At 42.8% G+C, this 19185-nt stretch overlaps 1 protein-coding gene across 1 annotated transcript; it reads right to left on the bottom strand.

Moving 5' to 3' along the window:
* Positions 1-8632: 8632 nt before the first annotated feature.
* Positions 8633-9637, bottom strand: GPR12 (G protein-coupled receptor 12). Its single transcript, XM_074151985.1, has one exon. The coding sequence runs from the start codon at positions 9635-9637 to the stop codon at positions 8633-8635; it is 1005 nt and encodes a 334-aa protein (XP_074008086.1).
* Between the last annotated feature and the right edge of the window lie 9548 nt (positions 9638-19185).

Raw genomic sequence — 19185 nt, 5'->3', positions numbered from 1 at the left:
TGAAGTTGAGACCAAAGGACAACATGACTGTAGATTTTAGCCCCTAAGAGTAAAATTATGTAGACATACAAGACAGATAAAGGCTTAACGTGGCTCTTTCTATAAATAATGACAAAAATAAGAATGCCCTCTGGCTGAGGCAAACAGAAAAGTCCATATTCTTCTCCTCCTCCATACGTACCTGGGACTGCTATCAGCTTCAACAGAAAATATATTTAAGCACAGGCAAGTCACCCTAGAGATTGCCTGAGCATTTTGCTGTATATGTAATCTAGGCAATTTACTTGCCTCTTCAGCTGCAATACCCATTCCACACTTTTGGCACAAATCACACATACTGTTTCCATGTTCTGGAAAACCGCATTTCCCTCCTATACATTTTAACCTGTGGGACTAGCCTGAGCTCACAAGCAGACCTACTGTGTGCATTCAGCCGCTCTGCTCTGGGACATCCGCTGTGTAAAAAGCTGCATGCTGGAGCGCGTCAGCTCCCAGCAACGAGTTACTCTCCTCCTCCTCGACTTAGGGAAGTCTCTGCTTACATTGAAAGGGAAATACAAAAGATAGGAGCTAAAATTTGGTTGGAATGTGATCAAAGAAGGGTCACTATTTTCTATCATGTCTTCAGAAAGCTCTCTGCTGAGAGCAGAGCTCCTTACCAAACCCAGCACACTCTGACCCTATGATCAACACTGCAGAAAAGCCTTACCTCCGTGCTGGTTCCTCATGAGCCCTCTGGGGCAGAGGCAGCAGAAGGTGGACTGAGTGTTGCTCATGACTTCAGGGAGTACATTTTCAGAGGGCAACCAAAGAGCAGCAAAACAAAACCCCATGGATGGGGCACCACTCTGAGCTCCATGGGGACACAACAGTATATCCCTTTCAGAATGTGGTTATTTCAATTTTCCAAGGGCCAGGTCATGCTGCTTTCACTTGCATATTATAAAATATGTCTTCCCTTAAAGCAATGGAAGCTGTATTCCTAATTATTTTGATGGGTTTCATTTTAGCAAACACTGAAGAAAGAGGAAAATTCTATAGGGACCATAACTAATCAATGCATTAAGAGCTCCATACCTTGGCCCTAAATCTTAATAGGTCCTAGTCACTTTTCCTAGAATGTCCCTGAAGTTTACGTGTATTTTGTGTGCCCTTTAAAAATAAATGTATAAGATTTTTTAAATACTGTAATATTCCCCAGCTTAACATCAGCCAGGGCAAAATGTACGCCTGTGTCACATGACTGTATGGACTGCTATTTAGACTCACGATCTGTGCAGTCCTGTTACTAAAGCACCTACAAAAGACACAGAGAGAGAGAGAAAATGAAAACAGGGAACAGTGTGTGCAGGAACATATAACTGCTATATAGGCTCATGTTAATGATAAATATCCTTCTTGTATTCTGCCCCAGATGTGGCCATGTAACACATTCCTGTAATCCCAAAGATGGCAGTGGGATTTGTGCAAATTAAAGACATGAGAATTAACCTCCCTTCCAAAGCCTCTGGATTGTGTTTGTTTGTTGAAATACTGATTACTTGCCATTGAATCTTTCAGTGTTTGCAACATTCATACAAGTTTGGCGATGCTTTTCTTTAATCATATGATACTGCCTCAGCAAAGAGGTTACACTTTGATCATTACAACACTGAAGGTATAGAGCATGATATCTAGCATATCATATAAAAGGTAAATTAAATAATCATAATAATTATGTATATATATTACATTTCAGTATGTAATTATGCTATTTAAGTATGATAGCTCATAATACTTAAGTGAATGGCATACCAAAATACTCTAAGAAACTGTTTCTCCACTCAGCATGTAATAAAGTAGTACTTATGTTCTTTAAGTTAAACCTGGACATAGGTATTGTCTTTTACAAATTATTTATACTTTTTTTTAAAAAACAAATCTATTTTGTTGGCATCTATTCCTTAAAAGTGGACGGCCCCTCCATTTTCCAAGGTTAATCCTTGCAGGATGCCATCCTCAGCATGCGCAGTTAGTATTGGCTGGCTTTTTTCTTGAGAAACTGAGACTAGGCCTGTGCTCAGACAGATCATGGTAGATCATATGGTTGGGGGAAAAACCAGTATCACCAATGTAAATAAAATGGTAGCAGTTCACTTGTTCACCCACCCCCCACAGGTGAATCATAAATTTCCAGTGTAAGGCAAATGCTCACCAAAGTTGTTCAATGAAAAAGTACTGCCGATATATTTGAAAGGGTTATAACAAACTATTAAAACCTTTGTAAATAAGCCTTTACCTAAGAATGCAGCACTGTACTTATATGAGGCAGGTTCTTAGAATCGTAGAATCATTTAGGTTGGAAAAGACCTTTAAGATCATCGAGTCCAACTGTAAATCAATGTTTGTCTTGAAACACAAAAGACTGTGCCAGACATCTTACTACTGGAGGGGGGTAAGGGGAGAACACCCCTTTCTTTCCCTCATAATCCTATGGCCATCAGCTGAATTACTTTACACTAGTAATTTAATGAAGCCCCTAAATGTGCAGTGAATGTCCATAAGTACTCTATGCTTTTTAGAAAAGTCTGTTTTACTTAAGAGATACCAGATAAATAAATCCGTTCACTAGTTTTGGGACATATAAGTCTTCCCTCCACCTGGGAGGGGGAAACCCATTGTACTATCTCATCCAGTAAAATACTTAGCATGTCAGCAAGAGTTTGTAAAAAATTGCCTTGGCATATGTAGAGTGCAAAACAAAAGGCTTGGGGAGGTGAGGACAATTGCTTCAAAAGGAAATTCAAGGAGTTTGGGATGCAAGTTTGACTGACCTTTGTTTTAAAATTAGTTTTACTCTCCCAACCCACCTGCAAAAATCCTCCACTGGAAAATCTCCCCTTATCATTTCAATGGCACTGATTTAGTTTGCATCACAGCAGTGATGCACTAGCTAATTACAATATGGTTTCATCTAACCTACATTCAGGTTTGGGTTTTTTCCTTCTCTTCTAGAAGAAATTTGTATAACACAGTGAAATATGCCACTGTTTCTTCTTGTCTGGCTTACAAGATCACAACAATTTTGAAAAAAAAACCTGCAGCATGGACTTTTTAGGGTTTTTTTTAGTGCAAGGGCACATTGTTTTCAAAGAAACAGTTACTGCAAAGTTACAAACTCAGCTGCTCCTTAGAAGAAACAGAAGTACATAATGACTTACTCTAAAATAATCTGCTGTTGGTTCTACTTTTATATTTTCAATATTTTTCCACAAAAAACTGCTTCTGATTTCAAGTGGAGCCATGTAAGACTGTGCTAACAAGACAAGTAATAATCTGAATAAAACACATGACAAAACACGTTTTCAAGGGAGGAGGACCTCACTGCTGACCATTATTTCCTCCTTTCTGTTCTCTGAGCACCGTTCAACAGGAACAGCGATACTGCCCGCCTCAAGCACACAGGGGCTGCTGTACTTCACCTCAGAACAGCAGCAGCCCCAGAGCCCCTCTCAGGTGCTCCATGTACATCCAGTAAGGTTCAAAATGGACAGTTCAAAATAACTCTCTCACAGGGAATGCACTGATTCAAGCATCCTTCCTGTCCAACCTCAAGCACCGCGTTACCTGGCTGATTCACCAAGCCATGAAGACTTCCACCCTCTCATCTTTCAGCACCCATCTAGTACCAAAGCAGATATCCTTGCAGTTCATCCAGATTTCTGATACATCAAAAGGAATTGCAAATTCTTCGTCTGAAGAAGCCAGCAGCACTCAGTTTTAAGGGGTAATTTCCTTTTGTACCAAAAAGTGTTTCCAGATATGAGACCGTTCAAGTTTACTGGGAGTCTCATTGTTCTTTTGCTGACAGATGGGGGACATATGCATGCTTAATTTCTCTCTCCTGTACTATTGCTTATTCATGACATATAAATCATGCCACTTTCTTTTAGCCCCCTCTCTATAAGCAGAGATTGAGAGATCTTATTTTTTTCTCCACTGCACATCGCTGGACTACCACTAAGCCAAACTAAATGCAGCATTGAAAGAGAGGGTAAACTACCACTTTATATAATGGCATCCAAAAACCAGGAAAAAAATAATCAGGAAGTTTAAATACCATTTAAAATTATGTTTCCCAAATTACAGTAATGTGCTGTCATCTGCACTGGCCTTTTTATTGCCTAAGCACCAAATTTCACATGCTTTTGAGTAGCCCTGCTACCTCACACCTGTAACTCGCAAGTCAAGTTACAGGGCTTCTCACTAACATGCAAATACGCTCTGTGTCCAATACACTAAGCATGTGAAAAATTTGTTTTTCCAAGTTTACCACTGAAATTATCAAACTTTTCACAAGTATCTTATTTTTAGAAGCTAAACAATCCCTAAGAAAATGAAGCAATAGAAAAATAACTCTTTGGGGACAGAAAGGCTGCTGGCCTAAGACAAAGGCTGCTGTCCATGGAGGGATTTTAGTGACTCCAAGAAGCCTCAAGGCTGGCTCCTGAACATGAAGGATGGACACAGCGCCTTATGTCACGGACTGTCCATGGCAGGAAGATACAGCAGCCATAGCAGGCCTTTCAGCTTGCTTCCAAATACCCTGGGTATTGGTAGGGGTTTTCTTCAATGATACCGTAACTTTGTTCTTTTAGAAGCCAAGCTGCCTTCAGAGTGGGCTGGCATCATTTATCATATCCATCTTGTCAGCCATCACATCATTCAGGTATTCTCAGTTTTTGTTTGGTGAAGAGTATTCTCAGTATCAAGTTACAATCGGAATCCCTGAACCCAATGAATTTATCCATAGAATGCTGTACAACTAAATGCCAAGCAATGAAAATAATAAAAATCCCCACTGCAGTACGTAATTCCTTCTTGCAAATAGCACGGATTCAGGATCCAAAAACTAAGGTAAAAGGTTATTGCTGAGTAATTCTATTCAGGAACTCAGTAACTGTAACACAAACCAACCAGAAATAATGTCCCACATCAGTGTGATAGCAACTGCTTAACAAAGGAAGACTTTTGCTTACTTAAAGTCCTTATGCAAGATACTATTTTTTGACTAAAGAAGATATTGCTTCCTCCCTATTGCTCTGAGTTTACTCAGCAGTTTATAGTACCCGCAACATGGAGGATTTTATTGCTCTTGTGCTAAAAACGTATTTCCCCTTATTGCTGAAATCTTACTGTTAGGAGAAATGGTAAAAAAACCCAACAAGACAATGAAAAAAAATCCTCTCCCAAGCTTTGAGAGTGAATATATGAAAACACTGACCACAGTACATTTTGCCCACCAAGATACAACCTGTTACCAACTTTGGGTCAAGTGTGTTAGTAAATAAAAATGAACTTCAGTTCTTTAAACTAAATTACACATTAAGAAAACATCTTTTGTCATTACAACAGAGGTATGAAAGATCCTTCACTGTACACAGAATGGTGAATCTAACACCCCAGTCTTACACATGGGTGTTGTTTAATGGGACACCAAAATGACAGAATCCTGCAACCTAGCTGGATTTCTGCCACTTTCAGAGGGATCTTGGATGGATACTGGCACCTCACCATACAGAAGCAGGGCCTACACTGTAACTCCGAGGTGATGGCAGAGAATTGTTTAATTCTGCAGGGTCTGAAAAGTGTCAGTCTATCAAGCTTTTCTTTTGTGCAAGTGAGGTAGGCAGCTCTGTACCCACAGCTCTGTTCCCCCTCCCAAGAGTTCGTTCACAGGTGTGTTATATCGCATCTATCCAGCGCTACAAACCATGTTAAAGCTTGCTCTGACAGCTGCGGGCAAACCTATGTCACTGACTTCCAGGAGGATATTCGGGCGTATGCTGCACAGTCCCAATTTAAGAACGTATTTCTGGAAGAGACAACATCCTCACTGGAGGTCACAGCAGTAGCTTGGGAGGAATAATCATGTTTCTCATCTGTTTGTGGTGAAAGGTAACCATGCGCTACTCCTCAAACGAGGGCAAGCCACATCCCCATGAGCTAGCTTTGTAGAACTTCTATAATTAATCCTTCTTCCCACCATTTGACTCACACTGCTCCTCAGGAGAGGAGCTTCCAATTACAAATCTCTCTGCTCTGGCACAAGGAAAAGGTCGGCTCCCCCGGCACTCTGGAGAGCCTCTGTGGATTTGAGCAGCCTGTGGAGTGAGGAAGATGACAAGGACACTCGGTGAACCAGCATGAGAAGGGGGGACGACATTATCTCCCTCTGTGCTGTTATTCTCTGGCTTCCCTACCACTCGGCTGCCGTGGAGAGAAAAACACCAGTGCCTGTGAGGTTATCCAAGAGGATGAGAACAGGTTTGCATAAGCAGCGTAACAGTTGCCCTCAGGACTGAATTTTGGTCACAGCTGTAGCTCCTCATCCTCATCACACTTTTTAGCAATTTGATACAGAACAACAATTGGGGAAAATGAAGGGAGGGGGTGTAAATTTTACATGACTTCAACTTATTTTTTGTTTTAAAAAGTGCCACTCTACATTGTTCAGCTTCTCTACATTATTCAGCTCATGACTTTTACTGCCAATTATTCCCCATACTTTGCATACTTGCAAAACTGCACGCATACATAGCATGGATATTTATGAAGTGATTATTTCTTATACAAAAATTCATAACAAAATAGGTACAAGGCAATGACTAGAGTTTCATTAGCATTCAGAAGTAGATACAGAACACCGATATCCTACACTGAGCAGGGGTCACAGTCTAACTGTGCTGAGCATCTGTAAATTGCAGTGAAGCCAAGGGAGCTGCAAGTTCACAGCTCTACTGGTCCATGCCATGCAATTACTAAACTAATCAGATTACAAAGTAAGAGCCAAATATCATGAAGACTGAACCAAGTAAATAATGGAATTTGAATCCAGCATTGCAACTAAAATTAATTATTGCTCATAGAAATCTCTGCAGAGCCTTGTTTACAGACAACTCATTCACATTTGAGATTCAGCTTTGTGTATAGCATATGATTCTTAATGTCACAGAAACTTTGCAACAAAAAGCTACAGTCACCCAAACATCCATGTGAAAAGGACAGATTCCATCTGGAAAAATCCAGACCAGCAACACGGTTGTCTCTACTATCTATACTATACAGGTATATTTTTTCATTGAACTGTAAATATTGCTGTGTTTACACTTGAGTTTGTTGGGTTTTTTTTTAAACTGTAATGGAAGATATTGAAGCAACAATACAGTATGCTGACTTTGACCTTCAAGGGAATATAGCATCCTACTGATACCAGGGCATTAACACATGGAGTTCCCATCAACAGTAATGGAAGTGGTTCTATGAACTCCCAAGTGCTGACAGTAGGGCACACCTTAAGTTTCACGAAGACACCTGCCAGGAAGATTTTCTCCCTGACAATCAAGTCTTCAAATTGGAAAACAATGTTTTATTTCCAGTGCATTCTAATGTGGCTTCAGTAAAAGGTCAGAAGCGGTTTGAAAAGCTCTGCTTTTTTGACCACAACTATCATCCTATAATGAAGTGAACTGACACGTGTACAGTGCGAAGAATCACAATCTGTAACGGATGAAAGTGCCAGAAAAGGAGAAAATATTGTTTCATGTTGCAGCTCTGGTTGCATACAATTTTGAACCAGATATGTTCTGAGAATTTATAAACTTCAGTATTTTAAATATATAGCAGAACAATGAAAACAAGTGGCAATAGTTTTGACTTGATAACAAATTTAAGGGGAACCATTTCACGTAGATGCTAAATACATCTCGCAAGTAATTTGTAGGTTATTTTATTAGATATTTTCTTATACACTTCTGAAAAGATAAACTTGTCTGAGAAAGTTAGTGTTGCATCTATTACAAACGCATAGCCGAAAGAGGCAATATTGTTTCATCAATTTCAAAACTCCCCACTGAATTCTTTTTAAAATGAATAACGAGCTGATGTCCCATATCTAAGCAAAAACATATGGCCGACTTTTGAAAAGGAAGGCAAAGTATATCTTCTAACATCCTGCCAGAACTCAGGAGAGAACAGGTAACACTTTAAAACAATTATCAAGCTAATTCATGCTGAGACGTAAAATAAAAAGCTATACAAGTACTTCCTCTCTTAGAGCAAATTTGTTGCACTGAGATTATTACAATAAATACCACATAAATTGCTAAAATTGGCCATTATTTTGACGAGTATTCTGATGATATACTACTGGGGTAACAGGACATAGATTTTCCTTTTTTATTTTTTTCCTGTTTTAAAATTAATTAGGGGGAAAAAAAACCCTGACAACAGAGTGTAACATGCAGTATGACTGTACTCAATCACATAAATAATTTCAAAGAAGGTATGCTGTTTCAATCTAATTTTAATTAGCAAACAATGTAAAATCATGGCAAAGTCTGGGTAGTGTAACAAAAAGACCCTGAGTAACATTATAAATCTGTAACACTGATTATTTTGATTTTAGAAGTCTCCCTTAAACCACTCAATTCATTCTGGTCACTGGGGTTTTCTGTTTACAAAAAGGTTTGTGCATCCTGTGGCTTTTATATGAACCCATTACACACCATTTAATGAATGCATCTAAACCAAAGACAGTGTCGCAAGAATGTCTGGGAAGTAACACATTAATGAGCGTCCTCCTAGCTGCCAATCAGACATCACTGGGTGATCTTGCTCTCTGAGACAGGTTAGAAGGAATACAGCCACAACAGATGAGCCAAAGTGCTTTCTGTATCTCCTGGTTTCTAAAAGCATATATAACAGGATTGATGATGGAATTGTAGGTAGCTGGCAGGAGGGTGGCATAGGTGTATATAGAAGGATAGGTGTAATCTGCTATTAAAGAATAGAGTGTAAAAGGCATCCAGCAAGCAGCAAAAGTCCCCAAAATAATGGCCAAAGTAGACACTCCTTTTCGGGTGGTCACATAGTGGGAAGTGGCCAGGAAATGGTGTTGCAAGGCAATCTGATGGGCATGGCGCATCACGATTTTACAGATTTGAATGTAGAGCTGCAGCATGAGGGCAAACATAAGCAAGAAAGAGACCGAAAGGACTGCTGCATTATTTTTAGTGAGTGGTCTGATAACACTGCAGGTGGATTCATCTCTGAGGCAGTTCCAGCCCATTACGGGCAGCAGTCCAACACAGATAGATGCTCCCCAGAGCAATATAAGCATGACATAGGTAAAAGTGACAGTCCTCTCCGAATTGTAAGTCAAAGCGTAATATAGGGAGAGGTAACGATCAACAGTAATAGCCAGCAAGCTGCCGACAGATGCTGAGAAAGAGGCAACAATCAGTCCAATTGTAACCAGTTTCGTAGCTTCTGATTGCAGAAGGTATGCAAAAACGAAATTGATGATCAATCCAATGCCCGCTAAGAGATCTGCCAGTGCCAGGCTGCCTATCAGGAGGAACATGGGGGCACGAAGACTGGGATTATGGAAAATGATAAGAACCACAATGGCATTTTCGCAGGAGATAAGGGTCCCTGAAGTACACAAGACAATGTCCCAGGGGTTTACCAAAAGCTCGGGCTCTGGGTCTACGACAGGAACCAGGGAGGAGCCTGCGGCTGAGGCATTCTCGGTAGAGCTGGCTTCTACATGATCCTGAGGCAGCCAGCTCAAATTAACCTTCAGATCTTCATTCATTTTAACCCCTGTCTTCTTCAACGGAAAGACATGTTTTTTAATGTTCAGACACAGCACTGGATACAGCACCCCCGGAGCATGCAACGCCCTAGACGGCAACACCAATCTAATGTGCAAGCAGGCACTTGTTACATAAATGTGGTAATAAAAATAAAAAAACAGAGGAGGGGAGGGAGGGGGAAATTTGAAAACTGCCCGAAATTATCTGCCAAGGGACCGACACAGGGAGGCTGAGTGATAGAGCGGCAATTCCCTTCACCTGCAGAGGGAAGAAGGCGCAGGGAGGGAGCCCATATAATAGCTAACACCCCCCCACCACCCCCCCCGCGTTGAAGAACTGCAATTTGGGGTGTGGGCCGGTGTAAAACCCCGTTATTCAGCCGCCACGCTTTCAAAGCGGGATTATTTTTTTGGCCATGGAGGGAGCGGCCAAGATAAGGGCGGGGAGGGAAAGGGGGGGGGGGAATCCTTCACCGACCCCCTGTGAGGAAAATCCCGCCCGGGGTGGGGGGAGGCCATATCCTTTGAGAACTTACAAACTCGACGGACACCACACCCCCCCACCCCACCCCACACGCACCCGGTGGCGGTTGTTCACCTGGGCTTTCCCCCGGCGCGGTCGGAGGATGGAAGGAAGGAAGGATGGAAGGAAGGAAGGAAGGAGAAGGAACACAGAGGAGGGTCCGCCCCTGGGTCCCTTCAAAGGCGGCAGCGGGACCGCCCGCCCCTCACGGCGGGGCTGTGGGAGCAGCGCAGGTGCGCGCCCCCCCCTTCCCCGGCCGCGCGCGCGCGCGCAGGGTGTGTGCGCGCCTGCGCAGGTGCCTCCCGGCGCGCGCGCGCGCGCGTGGCCGGGGGAGAGGGGCGGGGAGGAGCCGGGGGGGGACGTCCGCCCCCCCCCCCCCCGCTCCTCCCCGCCCCTCTTTCACCCCCGACCACGCGCGCGCTTTCCTGAGGTGACGAGGTGATTGCCCCTCGTCGTCTGGGCTTCTACTCGCAGCAGACCCTTTTAAAACTGATTTAAGTCAGAATTATCCCGATTGTGAGGGTGGTCGAGCGCCGGCACGGATTTGCCCAGAGAGGTTGTGGGGTCGCCACCCTTTGGAGATTAGAAATGGTGTGGCCAGCGGGATGAGGGAGGTGATTGTCCCCCTGTAATTGGCCCTGGTGAGGCCCCACCTTAAATACTGTGTTCACTTTTGGGTCCTCACTACGAGGAAGACACTGAGGTGCTGGAGCGTGTCCAGAGAAGGGCAATGAAGCTGATGGGAGGTCTGGAGAACAAGTCTTCTGAGGAGCGGCTGAAGGGGACTGGAGAAAAGGAGGCTGAGGGGAGACCTTATTGCTCTGTACAGCTGCCTGAAAGGAGGTTGTAGAGTAGTAGAGGTCGGTCTCTTGTCCCAAGTAACAAGTGATAGGACAATAGGAAATGACCTCAAGTTGTACCGGGGGAGGTTTAGATTGGATATTAGGAAAAATTTCTTCACTGAAAGGGTTATCAAGCATTGGAACGGGCTGCCCAGGGAAGTGGTTGAGTTGCCATCCCTGGACATATTTGACAGGTGGGTAGACATGGTGCTGAGGGACGTGGTTTAGTGTTAACTTGGCATTGTTAGGTTAACGGTTGGACTTAATGATCTTTAAGGTCTCTTCCAACCAAAACGGTTCTATGATTCTATCAGATATTCAAAACCTGATGGCATAGTTCTGAGTGACTTCCTCTGACTGACCCTACTTGCTGGACCAGTCTATCTCCAGGGGCACCTTGAAACCTCAGCCATTCTGTGAGTCTGTGGTGTCTAGCCGTATAAAAATGAAAACATAGTATAAAAGATTTAAAGGAATGATGCGTAGAATCAGGTCTAGAGCAGGTAGTGCCTGGTGGATTGCAGAGACCCTGCTGTGGAACCCTGAGCATGGGGATGCCTGACGTCTTCAGAGGGTGACATTAGACTCGTAGAATCATGGAATACCAGGTCGGGAGGGACCTCAGAGATGATCTGATCCAACCTTTCTTGGCAAAAGCACAATCTAGACAAGATGGCCCTGCCCCCTGCCCCGCTGAATCTTAAAAGTGTCCAATGATGGGGAATCCACCACTTCTCCAGGGAGATTATTCCAATGGCTGATTGTTCTCATTGTGAAAAATTTTCCTCTTGTGTCCAGTTGGAATCTCCCCTGGAGCAACTTGTACACATTACTCCTCATCTTTTCCACATGACTCCTTGTAAAAAGGGAGTCTCCATCTTCTTTGTAGCCAACCTTTAAATACTGGAACAAAGGGACAATTAGGGACACGTGGCCAGATTTGCAGAGCTGTTACGTATCGGATGGTGCAGGCAGGCTGGTGGGACTTTCAGTGAGTTAGAAACTGAGCTTGCATAAAAGCCAGTGGTCAGAGGTCCAGTGGTCAGAGGAACCCCACCAAGCAGCTTTAGACACCAGATGTAGATGTTTGTGCACAGAAGATAGTCTCCCAAGGTCCTCTATATTGTCAGTGGCGAGAGGCATGCCCTCAGGGCATGTCAAAATAGCGGGATGAGTTGGTCTTTTGAAGAGCCTGGGCAATTTTAAGAAAACATGCTTTGTCCTTAATTGCACGCCTATATACAGGTCAAGGGAGGTTATCCCCACCTCTACTCTGCCCTGGTGAGGAGCACACATCAGGAGCACCGTGTCCAGTTTGGGGCCCCCCGAGTTCAAGAAAGACAAGGAACTGGAGAGAGTCCAGCAGAGGGCTACGAAGATGATTAGGGGCCTGGAGCACCTCTCTAATGAGGAAAGGCTGAGAGACCTGGGTCTGTTTAGCCTGGAGAAGAGAAGGCTGAGAGGGGACTCATCAATGCTTATAAATATCTAAAGGCTGAGTGTCATGAGGATGAATCCAGACTCTCTTCAATGGTACCTGGTGACAGGACAAGGGGCAACAAAATGGAACACAGGAAATTCCGTCTCAACATGAGGAAAAACTTCTTTAACTCTGAGGGTGCCAGAGCACTGGAACAGGCTGCCCAGAGACGTTGTGGAGTCTCCTTCTCTGGAGATATTCAAAACCCACCTGGATGTGTTCTTGTCCAACCTGCTCTGGGTGACCCTGCTTTGGCAGGGGTGGTTGTACTAGATGATCTCCGAAACTCCCTTCCAACCCCTAACTTTCTGTGATTCTGTGATATCTAAAGCGCTTTGGAAAATCTGGCCTTGGGGGATGACTGGAATCTGGAGGGAAGAATTCCTTCTCCCTTGTTGAGTAATACGCTCAGCCAGCACGTGTGGTGCCATCCTTCATTCAGGTCTAGCTCGGTTACAGAATCACAGAATGATATGGGGCTGGAAGGACCTCTGGAGATCAGCTAGTCCCACCCCCCTGCCAAAGCAGGTCCACCCAGAGCAGGTTGCATAGGAACATGTCCTGGCGGGTTTTGAATATCTCCAGAGACGAGGACTCCACCACCTCTCTGGGCAGCCTGTTCCCATGCTCTGCTACCCTCAAAGTGAGGAAGTTCCTCCTCATGTTTAGATGGAATTTCTTATATTCAAGTTCATGCCCATTACCTCTTGTCCTGTCACTGGGCACCACTGAATAAAGACCGGCCCCTTCCTCTTGACACCCACCCTTAAGTATTTATAGGCATTGATTAGATCCCCCCTCAATTATCTCCAGACTAAAAAGACCCAAGTCCCTCAGCGTCTCCTCGTAAGAGAGATGCTCCAGGCCCCTAATCATCTTTGTAGCCCTCTGCTGTACCCTCTCCAGCAGTTGCCTGTCCTTCTTGAACTGGGGAGCCCAGAACTGGACCCAGTACTCCAGATGTGGCCTCACCAGGGCAGAGTAGAGGGGCAGGATAACCTCCCTTGACCTGCTGGTTGCACTCTTCTTGATGCACCCCAGGATGCCATTGGCCTTCTTGGCCACAAGGGCACATTGCTGGCTCATGGTCATCCTATTGTCCACCAGGACTCCCAGGTCTTTCTCCTCAGAGCTGCTCTCCAGCAGGTCAGCCCCCAACCTGTACTGGTGCATGGGGTTATTTCTCCCTAGGTGCAGCACCCTACACTTGCCCTTGTTGAATTTCATCAGGTTCCTCTCTGCCCAACTCTCCAGCCTGTCCAGGTCTCACTGTCTGGTGGCACAGCCTTCCAGTGTGTCAACCACTCCTTCCAGTTTTGTGTCGTCAGCAAACTTGCTGAGGGAAGTTATTGTGCTAAGCCTTGTGAAACTTTGCTGGATGATGCAAGATGATTCATTCATATTTCTGGTGACCCTCCTGCTTTATAACAAGGATTAAAAACGGGTATCACTTTGCTGCTGATCGCTGTCTTCCTGACTGATTTCTTATGTGACAGTGTAACAAATACTTTCCTGTGATCTAGATGAGTATGTTCGGTGTGTTTCAGCATTTGTCCCTCCTGCATTTAGAACAGCTGCTTTAAAAAATGCAAGAGCTTTTCTTCATCCTGTTTTAATATTTGTTTCACAAATGGGGAAGACCAGCATTTCAATTAAATATTTTAATTTCGGACTTTGGAGAGCTCTGTTTATTCACTTAGTTAATTTGTGAATTATTTTCATTCCAATTACAACACATTATAAGCAAGCTAATGTTTGTATCCTGTATTGCCGGTTTGTCACATTTTTAGTGAGATGTCATGGTCATTAGGGCAGATGACATTGGCATGGATTTCACCCTGTAGCACTACAGAACAGTTGTTATTTAGAGGAAAATATCTTTTTAGCCATTGTGAAGATTAACAGATGCAAAAATTAGTGATGGGAAGTAGTTAACAGAGCTCTTGTACCAGTGTCTTGCTGCTGATCTCCATCTCTGTCTCGTGAGCACGCTGACACAGATGATATTTGCTGATCCTCAAGCTGGCACAGAACAGCCGAGTGCTGGAACAGGAAGCAGAGGTCGGGCTGTGCTGGCTTTGGACCCGAGCTGTCTGACGCTGTGACTGCCATGGCGATGTACAGCGATACTCTGGCCTATCTCAGGTAACACAACACGACTTTGCATAATATCGGAATATCCTGAGGCATCAGCTGTGAAGTCTAGTGCTGTTACCAATCTCAGGGCGTAGTTTGGGAGTTAATTCACTCTTCAGGCAGTCTCTGGCCTGCTGTGTCCAGGAGGTCTGGATGAGTTCAGGTATGTGAACTTCTTCCCTTCAGGTAGCTGTGACTGGCAATACAGCTATGTCCTGAGTGGCAAGTCTGCTTCCAGGACCCTGTGTGCCATGGATGGGAAGCCTGTTCCTGCAGCTGAGAGATGAAAAACATCACCTGGTCCAGTGAATTCCTGATCTGAATGGTAGGAGCATCAGGCTTTGGGATGCATCTTTATTTATCCGTTGAGTAAGTATAGAGCTCTCTGTAGAAACCAAACAGCCCCATTTAAAGAGGAAAAAATGATCCTTAAGTAGTACATTGACACAGTCTTCACCTAGGGCCTTACCAGCTAGCAGGCCTTCTTTCAGAAAATCCAACGGGGCCCCATGCCTCTCTCATTCCTTCCTAAGCACCCTCTCTTCTGAATCCCCTTTTATAGGCTCCTTGGCTTTAATCCATATAACCAAAACCACCCTGAAGGACCATCTAGCCAAGGACAGTCCTCAGTACACTCTTACCTGGAGTTATTTTTCCTTTGGATTTTTTTCCCGTACATACTCCCATAGTAACTTAAATAAAAATATTAAGAAAGTTCATATTCTGGTAACAACTCTTGCAGATAGTAATGGTTAGCTGTACAAAGGAAATGTGAAGAACCCAAATATATGGTTGGGTTCAGCACACAGGTGCGACCTGTGTGCATTTTAGAAAAGGCTTTTGTTAGAATTTTCTTTCAGGGGATTTAAAATCTTCTTTAAATATCTACAGCGGTATTAACTATGAATTTTAAATTTCAGAAAAATATCAAGAGCAAAGATGAACTTATTAAGCATAAAATTTGTTGAAAAACAAATATCCAGTGAAACAGCAAAGTAACGTATAGGTAGAATTCTGAATGCAAATGTATGAAGAGTTACTACAGTAATCTTTTCTGTCACACTGAGACAGTTATACACAGTGTTAAAGTACTTCCAGCCCAGTTACCTTGTTTCTGAACTTTTCTCTATATTTTCTCTATCGTTGAGCAATAAATATTTTAGACAGCAATAAAAATACGGGTAAGTTTTACTTCTAAATGTGCATCCATCTTATCTATGAATGCTCTTTGCCTAGCTTGGGCCTGCCTTTAATTGCTTCAAGGATTCTCTCCTGCAAAGCAAGAAGTGACTTGAGGTTCTGTGAATGTGTTTGCCACTTCTTTTTAATTTCTTCCCCTTTGCCAATACTTTTTATTTTGACAGGAAGCTAGCTTCACATTGATTTAATCTTCAGTGTTAAATGAGTGTCATTTAGACACTCAGACCATGTAATGAGCCAAACTCTGCCCATGCACAAAATTGTGCATTTATTACTGACCTTTCAGAATCTTTCAACTGGAATATCCTGGGCACCGCAGAGCCCATTTTACCTTTTTTTTTTTTTAATTTTCTTTTTTTCCTCCCGTTGGTGAACTGAGTGTTGAAGTCTTCACTCATTTTTTTCTGAATTGCTAGGCAGGCTGAAAACAATTAGGAGCATAACAGAAGTAAGGTTTATATAGAAAATGCTTTGAGTTTATTCCCTTATCCCAAATGATTCCTTTGTCCATTTCTGAAGGGAAGAAAGAAAATAGAGAATAAAAGAATACTTGTCAGTCTATATCAATTTAATAGAAAATAAGTCTTGTCACACAGATGTGATGTTATTACAATGGGAAGATATATTCTGTTCCTCCACAGATGCAACAGATTTTTGAAAGGCACTTGTCTTATCACATGTCGTTATAACACAAGTGCCAATTTTCATTAAAATACTTGTGGAGGGGATTAATACCTATTTAGCTACAACCTCTTAAAACACTAGCTTCCAGCAGAGCCTGTGCCAAACATGCAGTCATTCAATAACCTGCAGGACCGCTGGCAAAGAATGGACACATTACAAAGTTGGATGTAGTCGTAAATGAAGAGGAAGGCAGGGCACTGAGAAGGGAGTCTTTTGGTCACACAGCTTGTTCAGAGAACTTGTTTTTTAATGCATGCAGCTAAATGCATACCTGTATTTCTAAGAAGAGGTGATGTAGTCATATATGGGGGACTGAGTACTGGAAAGCATTGACTGTGCACAGGAACTAGTTGGTTGTGTATGAGTGCCCTGTGCAGAGCTGTAACAAAGAGGGCTGCTGTGATATAAGGAGAATCATGAACAGAAACAGGGAGGTAATATTACTTCTGGACAGGGAACTGATGAGATCAATATTTGAAAGCTGGATACAGTTCAGGCCAGCATGTTTTAAAAAGGTACTGAGAAAGGAGAGATAATGCAGGAAAGAGTCTCCACTAGGAGAAAATGTCTCCTAGTGAAGGATTTATAGAAGTTACTCTGTTCAGTTAGGCTAAAAGAAGATCAGGAGATGACTGGACTACAGCAGGCTTTCACCAGGGTTTTGCATGGCTTTGGAATCTAACAGAAAAGGGTGTAGAGTCTGGAAGCTGAAGTTAGAGAAGTTCAAATTCAAAATTAAGTTCAAACATTTAATAGCAAGATAATTAAGCACTGGAACAACACATCCAGGACAAGTAATGGTTCCATTTCCTCTTAATACCTTTTTGGAAGATGCCCTTATCAAATACAAGTACTGCACAGGCACAAGCCAGAATAAAAACCTTGCCCAACAATACTAGCAATTGATTTTTTTTCTTTTTTGCAGGTTATTATAGCAAGGAAAATTTTCATATAACTCACAGTTTGTTCTCTTGGGGTAAAAGAACATGATACTCTGATGGTCTCACACGTTTGAAAACAACTCCTTTTCCCTTGGGTGCCAAATGCTCTCAGTAGCCAAGGCTGCTCTGGGGAGTTGTCCTCTGCCAGTAAGATCCTTTCTTTCCTGTCTGATAAACAGCTCAATATTCAGGGTCTTCAGAATTGTCTGTCATGGGGAGATGTTTCCCTGTATATACATCTCATGCTTGTTTTGGTAGCTGCTATGTCTCTTTCCTGCTTCCTTTAACACAACATACTGATTTACTTCTTCTGCATATGTGCTTTAAATAACTTTTTTCTTTTCTATTTTTGGATCATTTATCATGGCTGGATTATTCTGGAACTGAGGATAGGGCACTTTGTTTCTACTTTTGTGCAGCTTTTGGATGTTTTTTGATTGCATCTACAAAAAGTGCTTTCATGACAGTCTTCATTTACTAATTGGGAATAAAGCATGAGATGAATGTGAGAGGCACTGAGCTTCTTTAGGCCACAACAAAGTACTTGAAGTTCTTCAAAAGACCACAGAGGACATCAGTGATGCACTCACTTGTCAGGGTTCTTAGAACAGAAAACAAGACAAGCGCAATACAAATACTAAAAGGTGTATGTTATCCTGGGAAAAGTTTGTACTACAAACCATTATATTGACCATACTTAAGTGGAAAGGCTGGCCTGCAGCTATATTTGGTTGCTCTGTTTGCCAGCAAAGTAATACCCCACAGCTGAAAATGATTCGAGGCACGTTGATAATTCTACTTATTTTAAATGAGATAATGGACATCACGGCTCTTAAGAGCACAGGGAATATTTCTGAGAACATTTCTGAAGAGTGTGTTCAGTTATAATAGATGAGATGACCAACTTCTCTGGCAGAAGGGCAAGTGACTATATTGGTGCGACATATAAATGATGATTTAAATGTTCACACTTGCACCTTGGTGGAAATTGTGGTAGCAATGCTTAAAGATATGTCGTCACATTTGAATATAGGAACTGGCAGCTGTTGTAGGCAACGCTGTCGCGGTGTCCTAACGAGCTGTATAACCCCTATAATGATCAGGCTGCAAAAGAAATAAATGGGAGCTACACACATTTATGATCTCAGCATGATACCCCTGAAACTGTTTGTAAACTCACAAGTGTAATTTAAAAAATTATCCAAGTGAAATGCATTGCAGTGCACGACACGGGAAACATCGGCTGTGTGAGGAGGTTGAATGGAGGGGTTGTCCAACAAGATGCGGAAGCATTAGTTTTATTGTTTGGTGACTGCTTGGTGTTACACGTTATGATCCTTGAAAGGGGTTAAACTATGAGCTTGGTTGGTGGCAGAATCCATTGACTGGAAGAGTTTGACTTCCTCTTTTGTGTCAGAGAGGAAAATATCTCAGAAATTCTTCATGGTTCCAACATGTCTTTTGCAGAATTATCACATGTATAAAAGTGATGCTCCGCTTTAATCATAGAATCATAGAATTGTGTAAGTTGGAAGGGACCTTTAAGATCATCTAGTCCAACCATCAACCTAACTGTCATAAAAACCATCACTAACCCATGTCTCTAAGCACTATGTCAACCCATCTTTTAAATACCTCCAGGCATGATGCCTCAACCACTTCCCTGGGCAGCCCATTCCAATGCTTAATAACCCTTTCAGTGTAAAAATTTTTCCTAGTATCCAATCTGAACCTCCCCTGGC

This window comes from Numenius arquata, chromosome 1 (assembly GCF_964106895.1).
Source record: "Numenius arquata chromosome 1, bNumArq3.hap1.1, whole genome shotgun sequence".
NCBI lineage: Eukaryota > Metazoa > Chordata > Aves > Charadriiformes > Scolopacidae > Numenius > Numenius arquata.
Note: the sequence above shows the minus strand (reverse complement) of the source record. Positions and strands in the feature narration are given on the sequence as shown.

Coding starts and splice junctions, on each gene's coding strand:
- GPR12 (XM_074151985.1), bottom strand. CDS start 9,637: ATGAATGAAGATCTGAAGGTTAATTTGAGCTGGCTGCCTCAGGATCAT.